We start from the raw sequence: 19,876 nt of genomic DNA, 5'->3' as shown, positions 1-19,876 counted from the left end.
CCTCTGGTGCAAATTACTGACCTCTGTCATCATTTTAGGTGGGGGAACTTGCACAATCGGTGGCTGACTAAATACTTTTTTGCCCCACTGTATATCAATAAAGATGTTGTTTGACAACCATTATACCATGCTCCCGCGTTTTTCCAAGGTTATCCTTTGTAAGGTCTATAGGTATAGATCATTTTCACTAATTTCTGATGCACACCCAGTCATTTTGTTCTGAAAGCAGGCCTGAATGAATGGAAAGCAGGTCTGAAACTGCTCAGCTCAGAAAAGTTAAACAAGGCTTAACCCTAGTAGTTGTGAGTTAAACCCTTTTTATTTGTAACTCATTCCAACTTTAAGTGTGTCTGATGTCAAATGAAGTACACTTTTGCTTAGTGTCTTTGTGACAACTGCAATTTCAGTTCCTCTTCCTATACTGTCCCTTTGTTTGCAATACAATAGGCTGTTGTATACACAGTCATGTGAAAAAGCAAGCATGCATCCAAAGGAAATTATTGACTTTTTCACTGATTCGGGGGTGGAGGTGGACAGGTGGGGGAGGTGGACTTGATACTACAGCCAGTACATGCAAGAAACCCCCTGAACATCTCACAAAGAAATGAATGAGCAAAAATAAAAGTCTGTAGTGTCGTTCAGGTATACCAGCTTCACCAGTCTGCACTTTCAAAGGTTTGGAAACAGGTGATGACTGGACAGAGCATCCAGGAGATGAACATGTGTCACCAACTCATTTCATTTGACTTCTCCATGCAATCAATTTCTCTATTCTTGCATGAGCTCAATCGGACATTACATCGACTTTGTACTGTGGAGCTTAAAGGAAAAGCCAAGTCCTTTAATGTCCGGTCCGAACGATTCTGAAGTTCTCATGCATAACTCAGTATGGTAATGTCTAGAAAGGTTAGGGCTGCAGTGCATGAATAAAAACAACTTGAGCTAATATTGCTAAGTGGCAGTATTAGCTGCACTAATATACAGTTACTTGTTATTAGTACAGGCAGAGAGGATGTAAATGTGTTATTTATTTTAGCGTTTTTGACCGTCTTTGTGTTTAGCAGTCTAATTGAATATTACAAGCAAAAGAAAGAAGCATCCTAAGGGTACTTTACAGTGTCACATAATATTTAACATAATGATATATTTATTTACTATGTTTATATTGTCAGAACTTCTACCTTGCAGTAAGTGAGGTATATTAGATCCTGTGTATTCTGTGTGGGCAAGTGCATAAGTAACTACAACTTCATGTTTCATTAATCAGTCTGAAACACAAACAAATGTCATGCTCATTTATTGCACGTGCTGATAAGATTCCCCAGGCGACCCACTAACAACAGCTAACCTGCTGAGCTACAGAGAATAACACTCCCTGGCTCCACCAACAAATACTGTTGCCCCATTAAAGCTCTATCACTGATGAGCTGCAGTTCTACACTGATATTACTCTCCCCCCAGTATACAACATATCTCCTTCCATCTCCTACAGATGCAATTTTCTGCATTATTTTTGCCACAGACCTTAAACTATATAAAAAAATTAAAAATATCAGCCCTGTTAACAAAGACACACAGTAAATGGAACATATATTCCATGTATATCCACTGGATACCTTATTAGTACACTTTGCCAGTACTGGATTCCCCGATTGCCTTCAAACATTCCTCTGAGATTTTGGTATTTACATCACAGCATCACACAGTTGCTACAGATTTACTGGCTGCTCATCCATGATCTGAATCTCCAGTTCCACCACACTCCCAAAGGTGCTCTATTGGATCTATTGACATCTGGTGACTGTGGAGGCCATTTGAGTGAAGTGAACTAACTGTCATGTTCACAAAACCAGTTTGAGATGATGCGAGGTTTGAGTCATGGCACATTACATAAAGTCATCGATGTAGTCAACAGCAATACTCAGGTGGCTGTTGTGTTTGAATGTCTAGGGGGCTTAAAGTTTGCCAAGACAATATCCTCCACACTGGATAGTTTCTCTTTTTTGGAGCACATGGTTGTGTGGGAAAATTCCAGTAGATCAGCAGTTTTTGAAATACTTATACCAGCTCATTTGGCACCAACAATTACGCCATGTTCAAAGTCATTTAAATAACCTTTCTTCCTCATTCTGATGCTCATTTTGAGCTAAATCAGGTCATCATGACCATATTGACATCCTTAAATGCAATGAGTGGCTGCCATGTGATTGGCTGACATACCTGTGTTAATGAGCAGTTGAACAGGTGTACTAATGAAGCATCCCGTCAGTGTATAATTTATTGAACAGAAAGTGACATAGAACATACAAAGCACATATCATACAATAGATCAAAAAGTATGGTCAACCATTAAAGTCCTTACTTTATAGGACGAGTTTCTGGAATCCAGCTGGTGAGGGTGTGGATAAAAGTGAACTGGTCCATCCCCCCGCAGACATCTGACAAACTGAGAAACAAACACATAAGAACCGTTTCTTTTCTTTTGTTCAAAATATGCAACATATCAGATACAGCACTCAAACTACCATTTTTAGCACTGGCACTGTTCTCAAACAGATCATGTGAGGTGACGGTTTCAACGCGGGAAATAAGTGTTTAATGTGATTGGTGACAGGGTGGTTAAATCATGAGAATGCTGTTAACTGAGAAGAAATATTGAATGTGTCTTTCTGTTTTCAAACATAGTAAAGAACTGTGTGTTTAGATTGTGTCATTAATTTCCGGTCATGCTTTTGAATTACAGCTAATAGGACAACAAAGGTCATTGATACCTAGTAGTATTCTAAGAGTCACATTATCCTGACTTGGGCATTTTTATAGTATAGTTTTTTTTTTTTAATACATATCAAGAACACCAAAAATTTAGGTTCAGGCTACATTCAGCATTGTTGAATTTGCATTAGTTGGTAAACCTTGTAACTGCTCAAATAATTCTGAGGAGTGTGTGTGCAAGAATGTCTATATTAGGTATCCTTCTCACACAATTTTCGCTTGAAAGAGACAGCTGCCCTTGCTTTAATTGGTCCTTTTGGGAGTCCAGTCCACGTTCATGCTATGTTCGAGTAAGTGAAATTCATAAAACTTACATGGTAATGCCATAGTCTTTAATCCTGCCAAAAATCCTGCTCAGCACCAAAGTGAACGAGACCTCATATTCAGCTTTTCACAAAAAAATGACAAAAAGTTTTTCTGAAAAGCAGTAGCGAACACCTGAACAGGTAAATTAGACATTTATTATATTAAAACGTATGTCTTATAAATTATTATTATTATTATGAGGAAGACTCTTTATTTTCTGCCCTAGCTGAAACATCTATGTCTCAACCTTCAAGCGACAACAGAACAGCCCCATCAGAGGCATGAACATTGTCTATCTGCCACCAAATTACACTGTCAAATTACACCCATGGCAAATACACAGGATAAGTCCTGGGAAGGTACAGCCAAGTCAGCAAATGGCACTCCGCAGGGGTTCTTGTGCATGTGTGTAAGCTTCAAATTTTTTCAACAAATGTGGGCAACACACATATGTTTGCCAGCTTAGAGATTAACGTCCTGAAACTAAGTTTCACGGTGAAAATTGGAAACATGAAAACATCTACAATGCACTTAGACGGGGAGGAAATAACAAAAAACAAAGTGAGCAGATTTAATGACTTGCTCCGTTTTTCACGCATATATAGTTTATCCCCATATATATTTATTGAAATAAATTAAAATTGAACACTGTACAGTAACCCTGCTGAAATTAGGTTTAGTGTACAGTCTTGGGGTGCATACTGTGTGATGTATTTTTACTGTGGCCTTATTCGCTGCTACTTACAAAAAACTCGAGGTCTGTTCTAAAGCAGCATTACATTAGGATTATAAATTATTTCCCCAGCTCCTTGGGGTAGTGCTAAAATACTTATAAAGTTTCTGTCTGAACATATGTTAACTCACTTTGTGTTTGCCACTTTAATTAGAGCTTTAGCCAGCAGCATTGGCCATAACTCTGACTGACAGGTAGAGGCAGGGAGAAGCAGGTTATTGTCCTCATCAAATGGCATAAAATCATCCACTAATATCTTCCTCCAACAACCCTGAAAAAAAGGAAGGAAGGAAAGAAAAGACAGTGAAAAATAAAACGACGTAAAAAAAAAAAAAAGAGTGCTCCTCAAATAAGAGGGCTAAACCATTGATTTGTGTTGTTTAGATGATTATCTGGCAGATTATTTTGTTATTTTATACAATAAACAACTTTTTTGGAGTTCCAACTTTTTTGGAACTGGGGTTGCATCTTCAGGATAGGACAGCCTTTTGGTATTGATGTCCCACATTTCTCCTTAGCATTTGCCATGATTATGCTTGTGTCTTAAGCCATTATCTGTGTTGTGGTCTATCTGGAGGCCATCTGAGGGAGTTTCACGCTGCTTAAGGAAACGCAGCAAAGCAGGAAATAATCACATCCGCAGTTCTCCTTATCTATCAGAACAGTGTACCCAAGTAATGCAAACCCACACAGAGGTCGAACGAATATACCATTTCTCACTTGCTCTACCCTTTTCTCGTCAAACCACTGCCCAGATAAGGACCGTTGGATGAAAATACAGTGCAATTGGGGAAATTGTAGGACAGATCAAGAAAAGCAGGAATGGGAACACAGTGTTGACAGGATCCATACGGAAAAATATAGGCACGGAACCACAAAGAATCACGTGACTGAGAGAAAAGGAGCAGCCTTTAAGGAAAAACAGCGAAGGAAATGGGAAGAGGGTGATGGGGGCTGGGTGCTTAATGCCATCTCAACAACCATCTGCTAGCGTGCTAAGGTTGGCACGGGGACGGCTGCCTACAACCATGTCAGTCTTGTTTGTCAAGGCAAGAGTCACAGTGTCACAGTCACAGAACAATATCACTCTGTCTTTTTCACTCTCTTGTTGACCCAAATTGTCTCTCCCTCTGAAAAGACACAAAGATGCAAGGTCTGCCATACAGAGATTCTAATGCAAGCCCTCAGACTGTGTTCCTGTGCGATGTTTTTAAACCTGTGAAGTCTTTACACTTACACATAATCAAACTGAACGACGCTATCATCCTCATAGGCTGTGCCTGCTCTCAGGGTTTTACTAAGTGTAGTTATCAAACTTGAGCTTTGCTCTGTGAGAAGCAGCTGACTCCTGTTAAGCCTTATCTATTCATCAGGCAATGTATGAAGCCCAGCTACTTTTGGCACAGCAGCGAGACTGATTGATTTGAGCTCTGAGAGGATAAGGCTTTCTCATCCCTTCCCCCCCTACATCCCCCATCAGTCCGCTACCACTCCCTACTCATGTGCTACATCCTGCAGTCTGTTGAAGAATGTATGACAATGTTTTGCAATCCAGCTATGCCTATTTTTAAAAGATTCATTAATAAACAGTTGCTGTAAAGCTGCGACTTCCTAAGCAGCGATAGGAGAATTTTCTAGTTCTGCATAAACGTCAAACCAAAGCAATTCTCACTAGTAAAAAGGGCTTCTTCCGAACCATACTCATGTCTGAGTATGTGTTTGCATTCTGTCTGGATCCTTACCATCCAGTAAAGTCTGATGATGTATTTGCCATAGCTGTTGAAAAGTGGCACATGACCATTCACCACCTTACACATAGAGTAGATGTGCCCCCAAGGTCTCCATCCCTCGTGCTCTGTAGATGGGCAGTTCAACTGCATCCAAAGAATGTGGATCTCGCTGACAATCCACCTCATCAGCTTCATGGAGCATGGAGCAGAGACAGGATGGAGAAGAGAGAGGAAAATCGGTCTGCATCCGTTAGCGAAACCCTCAATCATCTGATTTTTAATTCACAAAGGGCATTACATTTTCCCCCATATAATTTGTTTCTGTCAGTCAGACATCACTCTGCTGACATTGGAATTAGACTATCTGAGCACTGATGGATGACAGCTAACAACAAGTCAGTGTAAAGTAGAAAACAAATATTGAATACTAACCTCACTACAAAGCAGATGACAATTAGGGGAGACTAGGTCAAATGTCATTTGATTGTCAACGACAGTGGGAGTCTGAAATAAAGCAAAAGAGTTTTCACTGTAGGTAAATTATAAAAGACATTTATTCGCTTGAGAATCGTCACAGAAAACTCACAGAAAAAGCTGCAGTCAGTATAAAGTGTATAGTAGCATGTGTGCATAGCATTCATTATAATAACATATCAGCATTACAATACTGCTGTCAAAGGTCACCAATTTAAAGTACACAAGAATGAGGGACCTACACAGTCAGCTCAACCCAGGGCCTAAACTGGTGTAACCTTACCATGACACTCCCAGAACTGTGTCTGCACTGAATATTTGACAACCAAGTTCATAGCTTCTACCATGTTACTAATTAAATATGGATAAATGGGTCAGCTGACTATGAGGCAGGCTGCAAGATTAAAAAAAAACGTTTTGTACAATTGCAAGCAACTGTAAGCAAGAACCAAATTTAAACCATATCCAAAAACAACGTTGCTAATCTAGTAATACTTTCTGTGGAAACAGACTGAAGACAGAATGCTGTAGAAGAGCTGCTGCCTCCATCTGCATGGCTGATGGCTTTTGTGATTCGGCTCTGCTCCTCTTTTATGAAATTAATTAAATGATTTTGACATCTTGAGTGAAAAGGCAGCATGTGACCTGGCAAGGACTAATACAAAAAACAGGAAGCCTGCAGTAATTGCTCAATACTGCACTAAGAAGGGGGTAACAGAAAAGTGGAGTGATGCAATTAAAACTTCATTGGAGGTGACTAGAGAGCATGTTTCCATAACTATATTTCACACTGTGTGGCAAAGAAACACAGAAAGTTAAAACAGGTTTAGCCTGCCTTTTTTATTAGTAGATCTATCCTGTAGTCTAGAAAGTATCCAATAATGACAAATGGCCAAAAAGGCTAAAGGAAGTAGGAATTGTCTTAAAATTTCATGTGTAAACCTATTGCATGCATATTCTGGACCCTGTATATCATTGTTAACCTTGCAAGGTATATAAACATGAAATGAACTGCCGATGTCTAGGTGGAAAGCCCTTTTGTATAACAGCAGTCATCAGTGCAAAATCGAGGCGGGCAGGTAACAGAAGCATGAAGGTTACCTTGTCAACAATAAACTCTGCTGGGCGCTTCCAGGTGTGAACTTTCAAACACGGAGGCAGAAGAAGCTTTCCTTCGGGATCCTCAAAAAATGGCTGCATACAAAAGGGAACAAAGTGAATGTGAAGTACAGAAACCATAAATTAACACAACTTTACAATTTACGTAACCCTAGCTACACATATTACATATATTCTTTACAGGGTATTTTGGGTAATGATAAATTAACTGATTATTTTAAAAAAGTAAATATTGTCCTCTTCATATTTACAGCACTAGGACTCTTGGTTGGCTTGCCATCCTCAGGACCTCTGTTTGAGTCCCATTTCTCCCTGTTGACGTCTGCATCATTCCACTCGGGCCAAATGGGGACCCTGTATTTCCCCACACCTCCTAGGCTCTCAGAGGAAGTGGCTGCTAGAGACGCTGCTCTGAAATTATGACATACTTCATTTGTTCTGTGCGAGTTTTTAACAACACAGTTAACCAGCTCCACGATTTATTACATAAACCCAACCAGTTCCCTTTTACCCTCAGACAGCGAAAGAAATACTGTAAATACTAAAGTACATCTCTTCTTAAGTGGCTTAATGGTAGCTAACGCTAAAGCTAACTATGTCTCTCCTTTCATTACACTGAACTCACTCCGTCTGCCGGTCGGATAAAGACACTTTGCTGGAAGATGACTCCTTTTTCTTTGGATGTGCCTTGGACATTATTGTGGGAAAGACGCGGGCAACTCACACAGTAAGAGAAGGAACCTCTAGAGGCGGCCTTTGTTTATCATCGTCTCTCTGTCCATGTCAAACTGCTCTTGAAAGTTTATGCGTTGCTACGCAACCGAGCTATAACGCGGGAGGGAGAGGCCTTGAACAGTTGCGTCTCTTGTTGCTATAGTGAAGGATGGACATATTTAAATTTTAAGCATCTTCCCATCTACCACAAGAAAGCGGTGTATATTTGATATATTAGAAGAATTCCTTAACATAAAATGAAATTAAAAGCATTACTACCTAAAACTACAGAATATGCCGCAGAGTTTCATAAGAGGAAGCAGACTGGAGTACCAACAATGAAAAAAGTTACACTAGTGCTTGTAGGCTTAACAGCTGGCAGATCTCTGTGCTAGGTGTGTGGAAGAGCACAAGCTCTAGTAGTGAGAGAACCCTGTCTGATGACTATCACACACTGTTTCGTGAGAGGAGTCACATGGAGCACCCTGCACACACACACACACACACACAGACGCTGTAGTTTTCAAAAATACAGCTGTCGTCAGTGCTTTGAATTACTTAAAGGTAAGTTTAACACAATGGGTATAGTGTTTTCTAAAATGTGGTATATATAGTTTTCAAAATTAGTGTTAATAAAGCACTTCTGATCAACAATTGCAGTATTTCCTATGAAGAGATCCAAGTCCTCACAAGCATTAGCATTAGTGCTTGTGCTCATAATGCTAATATGAAATTTGTTACTAGGAGAATATTCCCAGCTCAGCCATGCTTGAATTTCTACATGCCAATAAAAGCAGGGTATTAATATAATAAGGAATAGTTATACTGCTATGATCTTTTAGGTATACGGATCGGCATACGTTTACTAATTCATACAATCTACCAGCAGATTATGCAACATGATTGATTGATTGGTAATAAAAGATTGGTAATGTACACTGTCCTTTTCTTGTTACATATGTATAGAGTTCCGATAAACACATTTAATCAATTCATACAGTTGAGCAGACAAGTTAATCACAAGTGGACAGCACAAACCTGTTCGAATGTTTATTCTAGTTTTGGTCTTGAGTTTTTTTTGTTTTTTTGTTTAAGTATTTCTACATGTAAACGTGTTTAAAAAAAAAAATCCTTTGCATTTCATCTGAACAGTTCAACAGATTAGCATCCAAAAAGACGACTGAGCGTAGTCCTTGTAGTCCGTTTCTGCTTTTCACAAATTCCAAAGTTATACAATACATAATCCAACACAATTTAAAAATGCATACTGAAACATACATGAACATACTATCGTACCAGTGGAGAGACAATCAAAGAAAGGTTTCCTATTGTCTCATTTAGTATCATCATTAAAGTTTTTATTATTACTCATATTACTGAAATACTTCATTGTCCGGCTGTATACTTCTGTGTAAAGTAAATGCGCGATCCATTGCCTCACTAAAATATGAATCAATTAAGGCACTTTTAGAGAAAATATGGCATTAAGACAACACATTTCTAATAAGATAATACTTAACTAAGATGCCCATTTACTTGCTTTTTTACACGGTACTCTAAAAAAAGAGAAAAGCTACAGACACAAACATGATTTGCTGCTGTAAGATGAAAAATTAAGGGCCATTAAAGTCCACCTGCGTTGGTTCTGAGACACTTTTTTGTTGCTGGGTGACAAAAATAAACAGAAGGAGGCTGAGAGAAAGTACAGCAAAGAAAACACACAGACTTTGAAAGGCTACAGGTTATTTTAGAGCTTGGGTTTCTCAGCCTTTTGCTTAGATTGAACCCTTCTACAGTGTGATACAGTCTCGAGCCTTCAGAGGCTGTCAGAACAACAAGGGGTGAGTGAGTGAGGCGAGGTTTGCTGGTGGTGGTGAAATGCACCCTAACATGAAGACAGCACCGAAGATCCTGAAAGAGTCGTGTAGATACAAGAAGGGGAACGGTTAAGGCAAATCTAAATAAAATGTATCTGTGTAAAAACTACGGATACAGAGGTCAAATGGGCATCAGTGAAGAGAGAAGTTCCTGGAGCTTTGAAGACACAAAAAAAATAAAACAACCCCAAAAAATATATTCCTCTCCAAGGCTGCAATAGAGAGCAGAAGCCACAGGCTGGATGGGTGCCAAAGGGAGGCTAATGTGAATGGATTGAGTGTTAGCAGCAGCCTGACTTGCTCTCAGCAGCCACAGTCTCCTGGTCCAGTTTGATCCTGTCTCCATTGCTCTCCTCATATGGCAAACCTTTGTCGTTAGCCAAGATGTTCTCTACCAGGAATCGAGCAGCTTCATCCACATTGATGTTGTCCTATAGAAAGGTCAAAGCATATATTAGAGAGGTGATTAAAAAAAAATCATAATTAAAACAAAAAGTCATTTGCAGCACAGTATGTATGGAGACTGGAAATTTCCTCTGCCTTGGCCTGCACTATGGTCCTCAGAGCAGTTTCAGAAGTTCACGAAAGCCCTTTATGTGAACCAGCCTATTTAGCTGGGTAACAGAAGACAAAAGTGAGACCAGCAGAGACAGGCTGAAAATCACTGTTTGCCTTTGTCCTTCACACTGTGGCCCAAAAGCTGTCATAGCATGGGTTGAAGAGGTAATGAATATTTATGGATTTTGCTCAGACTCTACAGTAGCAAAGATGTTTTCAAAAAAGGCCTCAAGTAAAGGCAAACAGAAATAAAATAAAGATTTAAAATATAATGAAATAAACTGGTTTGTAGTATTTACTCTATTAAAGACTACTGAGCTAAAAACAGTACTTACTGGTATGCTAGCTCAATCAAGCCAGTCTTAAAGTAATTTCTTTTAATAAATTGTAATGGCATGTGGTTGTTGACGACATTATAACTCATAGTTCACCGTGACATTGCATTTTCCCCTTTTACTGTATTAGGGAAAATATGCTCTTCGTCATTTAAATCAGCATGAAAGTTTGGCACTTATTAACAGAATCCCAGTCGCAGGTTGTTGTGGGTTGAGTTTAGTGCAAGTGTGACAGGCACACAAAACATTAACCCACAGAAAGGAACTGGCTCTGCACTCATCACACGCCCACATAGACACGTCACATGACTCGGTACGTAGCACAGCTCCAGGAACAACAGTTATTTAGAATGAGCTAAATGGGAACAGCTGATTCCAGAGTCATCAAAGCATTCCACAACATGGAAACATAATGGATGTTTGTTATTTGAAATGTACATGTGCGTGACTGTAGGCATTTCCCGGTTTATCGGCTTGTCATTTTGAAGTTTCCAAGAAGGAAGAGGCTCACTGAGGGGGAAAAAAAAAAAGAGGTCTCCCTGGAGTCTTAAAATGTAGAATATTCATGATCACAAAACAAAGTTCTACAACATGTACTAACAACTGAAGCACAGAACTTTTAGCACAACTAAGTTTAGCACTACACTTTATTTCAGATGGAAATATTATACCCATCGGAACATTTTATAAGTTAATTAATTACCTTTTAAAGGCCCTATTTCCAATCCACTCTCAAAGAGTAATAAGATTTTTCTAAACTTTGTAAAGTACGAGCGTATCTGAATTTCCTTCTTTCTACGTGGATAACAGTCCCTTAAAAGGGCGTAGAGAACAAACAACATTAACATATTTCCAAGCAGTAGGATGTGGGACCTTTAAATTAAAGTGTGTGGAAGAGAGAGATGAGAATTAGCTTACAAAGCAAGTGCAAGAGGGCAGCAATCTCAAGATAGTAATAGCAAACCAGTGACATCATGGCGCAAGTTGAAAAGAAACACTACAAAACATTATCATTCAAACCTTTATCCCTCTAATCCTTGCAGCTCTGGGCTGTAACATCCATCACTGTCATGTGATACCTTATCACACCAGCTGTCCAACAAACTTTTTTTACCAGATATTGTGCATGCATGCATGCATGCATGCCAAAGACAGCTGGATTGATGCTTGTCTTTTTGAAAAGAAATTTAATTGTTCCAATGTATTTGGTAATTTTTAAGTCATTAAACAGATTGCAGCCCTTTAATCTAATGCAAATTACTTACAAGCCTCCATATGTAACACTGAATTCTGAATCAAAAATGCTAACATGAACAACTGCTGAATCGGCTTCTGACTAAAAAAAAAAACAAGAACGTGTAACAATTTCACAATAACTACAGTCAACCTAACGTGATTACGCCACACAGAAGATGTCTCACTTCTCTTTGGATTAACTTTTGAGGATTTCCTGTCTTTAAAAATCTGTTCAGTAAAAGAATAAGTATCTCCTTTTATTCTGACTTTGCTACATGAGCACTGAGCACAAAGCTGTTATTGAACACAAGTCACATTCACGTGTAAAACGTGATTTGAATCCAGCACTAATCATGTTTAACAATGACTCGGCTGACTTTAAAGGAAATATTTCAGCCTGCCTTAACTTTTCATTTCATGCTGCTGTAGGATGTTTTAAAGTGCAGAATAAATATGAGAGGACACAAGTTTAAAAAGAAGAGCGTCACCCAGCTCTAAAGAGGAATGCATATAAAATTAAACGGCTTTTGTCCACTGGCACTTTCTCACCTTAGCCGAGGTTTCAAACCAGCCCAGAAAGCCAGTTTCTTTGCAGAAATTGTCCATTAGAGCTGTGCTGTTGGAGTTCTCTTTCTTCTGGTCACATTTATTGGCGAGCAGCACTGAGGGGATGGGGTTGCCGTTAGCCAGCTTCACCTTACTGTCTAGGTCATGCTTCCACTTAGACACGGCGTCAAATGTGGAGCCCCTTGTTACATCGAACACCACAAATGCCCCCACGGCTTCTTTGTAGTACACCCGCGTCATGTTCCCAAATCGCTCTTGACCTGAGGGGTGGGAAAGGGATGCAGCGGTAAATGCACAGTTTTTACAAAACAACTAAAAGCAACTAAAAGATAAATAATATGATTTGGAGTTTGTGAGAGAGGAAAAAAAATAAATAAAAAATCATGGACCCTGCAAAGACATGTGATAATTCACCTGAAATGAACAGAACAGTATCTGAAGAAATAAATATTTAGTACTCGGACTTGTCATTTCTTACTCCAATTTGTAACAACTTGGTGAGAAATGAAATAATTTCGCCTCTAAATGTGGCCAAAAATGACGAGGATAGAGATGGTTACTATTTGACCTATTTTTCTCATTTGCCACGGGTTTAATCCACACACACTATGAATGACGGGAGTAATCTGCCACTATAATAAACCTACTCTCTGAAGTTATCCTCTAAGAAAATCTGAGGTGATATTTCACCAAGCCAAAGCAAGGGAAATTATCAGCAGTATAAGGTGTGTCACTTTCAATCTGAATCACTTTAAGGCAGTTTTTCACCCCAGTTCATTAAGAGTTTTACAACCAGTGAAGACCAATTGCTTCCTTTGGTTTTGTTACATATGGATCCTTAAATCAACCAACTATTAAGAATACAGATTTTATACTCAGTGCAGTAAATGCTTTTTAAATGCCAAAACATCATGGAAATGCTTACAGTTTCATAGAATAACTGTAATTATAACTGAAACCTCAGTACTTGAGTACTTCCATTTTCTTATTTGCACTTTTAAAATGAAACTTTAAAGAGGAAATACTCCCTGGGGGTAAGTAAATAATACTAGGAACTGAATTACATGCTTTAACCTTCCTGTGTTATTTCACTTTAGTTCAGGTGTGCAGGGAGTTCAGCACATGCAATGCACTTGTACACTCTAAAATGTGCTTAAACCACATCTCCAAAGGTGTACAAAGGAAAAGGCTTTTTCCAAGGAACATACAAGTGTTACACATCCATAGTGTGCAGATTTATCAGGCAGCTGAAATACCAAAACTGTCTTAGGAACTACATAACCTTAGGTCTTAATTACTTTCCCAAAATGTCTCTGTAAGAATTAAGGGGTTGCCGCATCATTAATGGTTCATCTTTATGGTCTTTGGTGGGAAGTCAAGCAGTTGATACTTTGATGCAAGTGATGGATGAAGGGCACCCTTTTTTTTAAATACTGCAAGCTTGTAAGCAAAGCAACATCCAGAAGGTACCAGTAGCAACAGCTTTGGAACTTGTGATACTTCATATCTCTGGACAGTCTCCATTGGCCAGGAATATACCGATTGCAGTGAACTGTATCAGGTGCTGGGTTGTTAGTAGGCTCAGACAATTGTTGGCAACAATAAAAGAAATGAAAGTAGGACACAGCTCTATTTGAATTGTTTATGCATGGAAGCCACTGATGGTTCAGCAGGCAAGTATCCTTGTTCAGCAGAGCAATAGAGCAGAGATGAGTTAAATACCAGCATCACTACATCACATTCAAAATAAAACTTACTCTGTCAATTTATATATGCATATATTTGACTTATTAGGTTACTTGATTACACTTTTTTATAATGTTACAAGGCTTTAGCTCGCACTCATTAAATGGGCCAGTCTAAATATTTCAGTGCAGTGTGTCAGTACTGCGCCAACCTAAAACCACTAGTAGCTAGTAGGACTGAGCACAAGCATGAGCTCCTTTTTAGACATACAGCTTTGGAGATTCCTCCACAGATTTAATCTTTTTCCTGTCAAGAGCCAGTGGTTTAAATTTACCAGATATAACAAAAGCACTTTAACGTCAAAACTTAGATAAGGATGTTTGCTTTTCTACTTTTTAAATCATATCCATCTTATCTCTATGTGAACAGTTTCTCGGACATATGCTCTCTTGCATATGGTTCCTAGTTGTAAGGCAACATCAGCTCCTCTAAGAGGTCCTGGCTCTTAAATGCCCTTGCATGTAAGAAAAACACGGGTCTTTTAATTTTCTAATGGGGGACAAATTTACAACAGCACCCAGTTTGAACTTGCCTTTGTAATCACATGATTAAGACTGCTGCTGGTGCTGCTGAGGACATTTCAGTCCATATGCTATGCTTAACTAACTATTCAAATATTGGGTCACCCCCAGAGGTATAGTTACTTAGCATATTACCACAAATGAAGCCTTTAAAGCACCTGCTCGTTTATCATATTTAGATCGAGTGTCTGCAATTACAGCAGGCCACGATAAGCTTGAGATAACATGTGATGGATTTAGCACATATTTATGCTACACTGCTCCAGGGAAAGTTCCAAGTATTCAGCGTGTTAGATAATTTGCAGTCTTTACTATTATTGAGTCACAAACAAATAATGAAGCAAAAATGAGATTGAGGAAGTGCGAGCAAAGCTTTACCCAGTGCACTTTCACTTTACTGTACTTACCCAGTCACGCAATAAACTGGAGTGGCGTGGCACAGTGCGGGTGTGAGCAAGAGAGTGAATACACTGTGGGGCCCACAGGCCTGACGGTAATTGCTCATAATTGAGAGTCTAATTTTAGCTGATATAACCCCAGGTGAATTCACCAGAGACACGACACAGTGGGATAAAGAGCCGATAGACTGAAATAAGGCTTTCATTTCCAAGCCTTGTAAAGCTCATACATCCAGGATAGCGAAGGCAAGGGCAGAATATAGATGGAAGTACTGTCTTAATAATTTTTAAGGCCTCTTTTCTTTTCATTCATTGCAAGGTATTATAGGACGACATATGATTTTGCCCAAATGGAGTGACAGAACAATGCTGACCACTGATTAGTTTTGATATTTACAAATATTTTCACTTGTATTAGTTGATTTAAAATATAGTAGAGCATGTTTTATTCAGATTAGTAAAAAAAAAATTTTTGGATTAGGGAACAGTATAACAACAGCATATTTAAAATCAATCCAATCTTCTCCAAAAGGTCCAAAAACAGACAAGATCCGGAAAAACAAATCCTGAAAACATTCTTTGTGCCTGCTTGCTGGCGAGAATTGTAACACTGTCCTGAAGAATTTATGTTTTATGATTCTATCTTGAATTTGGGGGGAAAAAACATTGCACAATAAGCAATAAGTTGCTGAACTGTCAAAAACTGGATTAGAAGTTTTTCGGGTATTCGCAAGGTTTCCATATATCACTCACTAACCTTTCAGATACTCCGACTGCTGTGGTTGCTCCACATACCTGGCTGCTATACGATTGTCTAAGGGTTTGTTTGGGGTTTTTTTGTTTGCTTTTCAGGGCATTCCCAAGTTGCTGTGGTTTTTCCCATGTGAGTCACTGACCTTAGGTAACCTTAGGTAGTTTCAGCTGCTCCACGTATTTGATTTGGCAGATTTCTACATCAGATGCCCTTCATGATTCAAGAGGTTTGTGTCTCCTTCCAGGATCTTTCCCATCTTTTCTTTCCACTTGTCTGGCAAATGTGTAAACCACTACACTGTGGAACCACTAAAAGTCACAAACCTTAAGTTAAATGCAAATCCTGCGATGCCTGGCCTTTGTTGTGTTGCAGTTCTTTTAAATTATTCTGCTTCGTGCGTTTACAGCTTAAAAAAAGTTTTCACTGTATGGATTTTCATAGGAAATAAAATTCTAAATGGATACAGACTACAGATTTTCTATCTGAGATCCATCTATCAAGCTGCTTTGCTTTCCTGTAAAAGCAATTTTCAAGGACATTTTATTATTTAAAAAAAAAAGAACAAATTTAATTACATTAAAAGCAGTAACGAGTGTCATATGCTCCTAACCCAATCAGCAGAAAAACATGGGAATGGACTGAGCAAGAATTGTGTATTTACTCGGAGTATGCCACAGAGGAGCATGAGATATCAGGAAAGTACAAAGGTGTGTGCTTCTGCATTAAAAGCACAATATTAGGCAACAGCATCGAAAACTAAAGAAGTGGAAAACTAAATCTACCCAGAGAGAAAACCAACTTTGTTGAATTTCAAGGGCTTTAAACAGGGTTGTTCTAATTCAGTCGACCACACTGATAAACACGGATGCATGACCTCAAGTGCAGTTAGACACTCTGCTTATGAAATCTTCATAAATTTTCAGTTACAGAAGTACTTGATGAAATTGAAATGGTTTAGTTAGATTCACCGTATCATCTCTGTTTGCTGTGTGGGAGAGACTGAAATAAAGCGAAGTCTCATCATTATCCAAAGCCCTAGCAACCCTAGTTTCCTCTTCGTTCGTAGATATTGCTATCCTGTGGGTGGGTTACCATAGAAACTGTCCAAGCCAGACATGGCAGTAACAACAGCAGCAGTCACCGTCTGCTGTTAGGAAGCAACTGGCTGCAAAACTTCCCCGCACACTCCCCCCATCAACACTAAAGTAGCAACATTGGGCCCAGTCACGAAGGTAGTCTTCAGCATGAGTTTCAAAAGAGCGTAACACATGACTGGCACGTTCAAATTCCTCAGAGCAGCATGTGAGACATGACTTACTACAGCTTACTACAGCCTTTACCGCTGAACAGTCTGAACTGAATCCACAGCCTTTTTTCCCTCCTCACTTTGTGCTAAGAGGTTTTTGTGTGCACCTTAATTTAGAAATTTAATTCATAATTACAGTGCTACTGCCGCTGACAGCCCTGTGGGAATCTGTGCAACTTTATAGAACGGGTAGGGAGAGGTTTCTTGGTCTTAACCTCTATTGTTGGTGGTAAGAATACACCAAAAAGTGACCAAAATGTCAGTAACTACTACTACTACAACTGCCGATAACAGCCAAAAGAACACAACCACTCTACCACTAAATCAGGTAACTTATGAGGTAATACGGCAACCGGATGACCTTCCTGACACAACGCCAAAGGGGACTGGTTACAAAGAGGGTGCTGTATTAAAAATCTCCTTGTGATTCCTTTGGTTGTTAGCACATTAGCACAGTTCCCTGTAGTTTGAATAAAAGACACTGACTTGCCTGAGTTTAGTCTACAAGTTTTCCTAAAACTTGAAAAAGTGCTGGAAACAGAGAACTTTCACCTTTTAGGTAAAAGTTGTGCCCTACTGCTGCAACCAAATACTTCAAAAGGCTCATTTTATACTTTGAAGGTTAACGGTCTTTGTTTCCGTTTGGGTTATACGTCACAAATTAAGTCACTTCCACTTGGCAAGTGGTTAGGAAGTCTTTCTCTGATCCCGGAGCACGCACTGTTCCCTATCAACCAGCGATTGCCTGGGTGTCAATGACTGGCCTCTAGGCCCAGGTGACTGAATCCTTAATCAATCTAAGGACTGATGATCTACTTAAGATATACATTTGATGACAAGCATCAGATTTATTCCCGTTATATACAAACAGATAAGTGGCATATTAAAGGACAACCTGGGCAAACAACAACAAATCCAGATGTCCAAAAGCAGAGCGGCAAAGAGTGTGAAAATAAAGGTGAATCACACATTACAGGATTTGCATCTGGACGCCCAATTGGAAACGAAAAGCTTTAGGTGTGAGGCACTGGTCTTCATCATCACCAAATGAGAGAATTGGAAGAATGGTGCTCAGCTTGTCCAAGAGAGTTTAGACTTCAGATGTGTGAATATATGCCGAAAACCACCAAAGCTGTTCTGGCACCTTGAGGTTGTCCAACACCTTACAAAGATACTTACATTTGGTATTTCCTTTCATTTCGCACCGACCGGTACATTGTGTTTTCTGCCTTCGCTTCCATTTCCGTCGATGGCTGCACTGCTTGCCACACTGTGTGCTTGAAAACGTCTCAGTGTCACATTTAGTATGCACTGTCATACTTGGCAAAAGCAGCTAAATTGCTTGGCAGTGATTTGGCTTCATTCGGTCGTTTACGAGTAGAGCACAAACAGCAAGAAGATGAATCTTTCAGACCACTGACAGAAAATTAATCAGCAACTGTTTTGATAGCAAATGAATCAGTTGTGTAAATGTTTGAGAACATTACATATTTTGATCACGGGTATATGTTTTTCTCAATATGCTTAATGTCATACCATTAAGTTTTTAGAGTGTCAAATCAAACACAATGGGCGACTGAAAAAAATCCCTTCTAGTAACGGAAAACTGATTTATTTTCCCTGTTTTCTTGTTATTTGTAATCAAAATGAGTGACTGTTTCTTCAGATTACTGATAACATAAACATTTGGCATCAAATCATCAAATCAGTTACAGCTCCTCGCCAGCCTTTTTGGCTCTTGTGCAAACAAATAGATAAGAGCCTCTTTGTACAGAACACTTCAGTTTTGGGGTATTTTTGCAAAAGTAATTAAAAATTAGACTTCTCCTTCCTCCTTAGTTTACCTGTGTTGGAAACCTCGTCCTGGGTAGCGTCTACTTTTTCAAACCCTGTTAGAAAGCGGCAGCGCTATGAGATAAAGAGAAGTTTATCATTGAAGTATAAAAAGTTCAGGTGAAATGAGGGATCCTAATGGGACAAAAAGTTTGGACCGCAATAGGAGTCACTGCACACATCCCATTAATGTGAAACCGTTCATCACTTCAATGTTTGAGCCCAAAAGGTGCAGGCCTTTTCACTCTATGCCATAGCGGTAATCATTGTGTCCACTGGCTTGAGTAAATCCAGGAGAGAGTAGCAATTGTGAGTGGAAAAGGGGTGGGAAACCTGCATGCTTCACACTGACTTCCCCGATGTTGTACAGTCCTCTGATTACTGTTATTCCTCCTAGACTGTAATCACTAGTGAGGTCGGTAAAAGACAAAGAAGCTCTGAAGTTGCTTTCAGTGTTGCCAAGATGATTATTCCTCCTCCTTTTCTGTACATTAAATGGCTTAATGGCCATTCATTAATGGTCTTAATGACTTGGCAACTACACCTCGAGCTTTTAGCCTTTACACCCACGTGTCGTTACTTATTTTATCCTCAAAGTGTCCTCAAGGCAGGCCTTGATGTAGGTGTGAATAACGCAGTTTAATAACAGAGTCGTCCTACCTGGTGAGACCATCCAGATCCACACACCTTCCCTAATCTATGCTAGCATGTTCCCCTGTCTTAATTAATGATATCAGCCTATCAAAGTGTGTGTGTGTGTGTGTGTGTGTGTGTGTGTGTGTGTGTGTGTGTGTGTGTGTGTGGCTTTTATTTACCCTCGCAGATCCTCTAATCAAGTGCTGTCGGTCTGTGACAGGCAGACAGCACTTCCTGGCGCTCAGTCACAGATGCTCCTGC

The 19,876-nt window shown here is 39.4% G+C and overlaps 2 protein-coding genes across 11 annotated transcripts in view; both read right to left on the bottom strand.

The window, feature by feature from the left end:
- The window catches only part of adgb (androglobin), a 40,002-nt gene extending 31,113 nt beyond the window's left edge, over window positions 1–8,889 (bottom strand). For 6 of the 10 annotated variants that reach the window (XM_014338549.2, XM_042225888.1, XM_005914612.3 and 3 more), the window contains exons 1-7: window positions 7,760–8,889; window positions 7,386–7,545; window positions 7,117–7,209; window positions 5,974–6,045; window positions 5,554–5,730; window positions 3,943–4,082; window positions 2,363–2,446 (exon numbers count right to left, since the gene is read on the bottom strand). In XM_014338549.2, the coding sequence (XP_014194035.1) occupies window positions 2,363–2,446; window positions 3,943–4,082; window positions 5,554–5,730; window positions 5,974–6,045; window positions 7,117–7,209; window positions 7,386–7,545; window positions 7,760–7,830 (797 nt within the window). In that variant the 5' untranslated portion in view covers window positions 7,831–8,889. The remainder of the gene's footprint in view (window positions 1–2,362; window positions 2,447–3,942; window positions 4,083–5,553; window positions 5,731–5,973; window positions 6,046–7,116; window positions 7,210–7,385; window positions 7,546–7,759) is intronic. The other 4 variants (XM_014338561.2, XM_014338562.2, XM_014338564.2 and 1 more) reach the window with 4 other exon arrangements.
- Window positions 8,890–9,242: 353 nt separating this feature from the next.
- The window catches only part of rab32a (RAB32a, member RAS oncogene family), a 13,871-nt gene continuing 3,237 nt past the window's right edge, over window positions 9,243–19,876 (bottom strand). Inside the window, exons 2-3 of the mRNA XM_005914563.3 lie at window positions 12,404–12,681; window positions 9,243–10,156 (exon numbers count right to left, since the gene is read on the bottom strand). Coding sequence (XP_005914625.1) covers window positions 10,007–10,156; window positions 12,404–12,681 — 428 coding nt within the window. The 3' untranslated portion in view covers window positions 9,243–10,006. The remainder of the gene's footprint in view (window positions 10,157–12,403; window positions 12,682–19,876) is intronic.

The sequence above is a fragment of the Haplochromis burtoni genome, unplaced genomic scaffold, assembly GCF_018398535.1.
Source record: "Haplochromis burtoni strain Fernald_Lab_line unplaced genomic scaffold, NCSU_Asbu1 Contig_8, whole genome shotgun sequence".
Taxonomy (NCBI): Eukaryota; Metazoa; Chordata; class Actinopteri; order Cichliformes; family Cichlidae; genus Haplochromis; species Haplochromis burtoni.
Note: the sequence above shows the minus strand (reverse complement) of the source record. Positions and strands in the feature narration are given on the sequence as shown.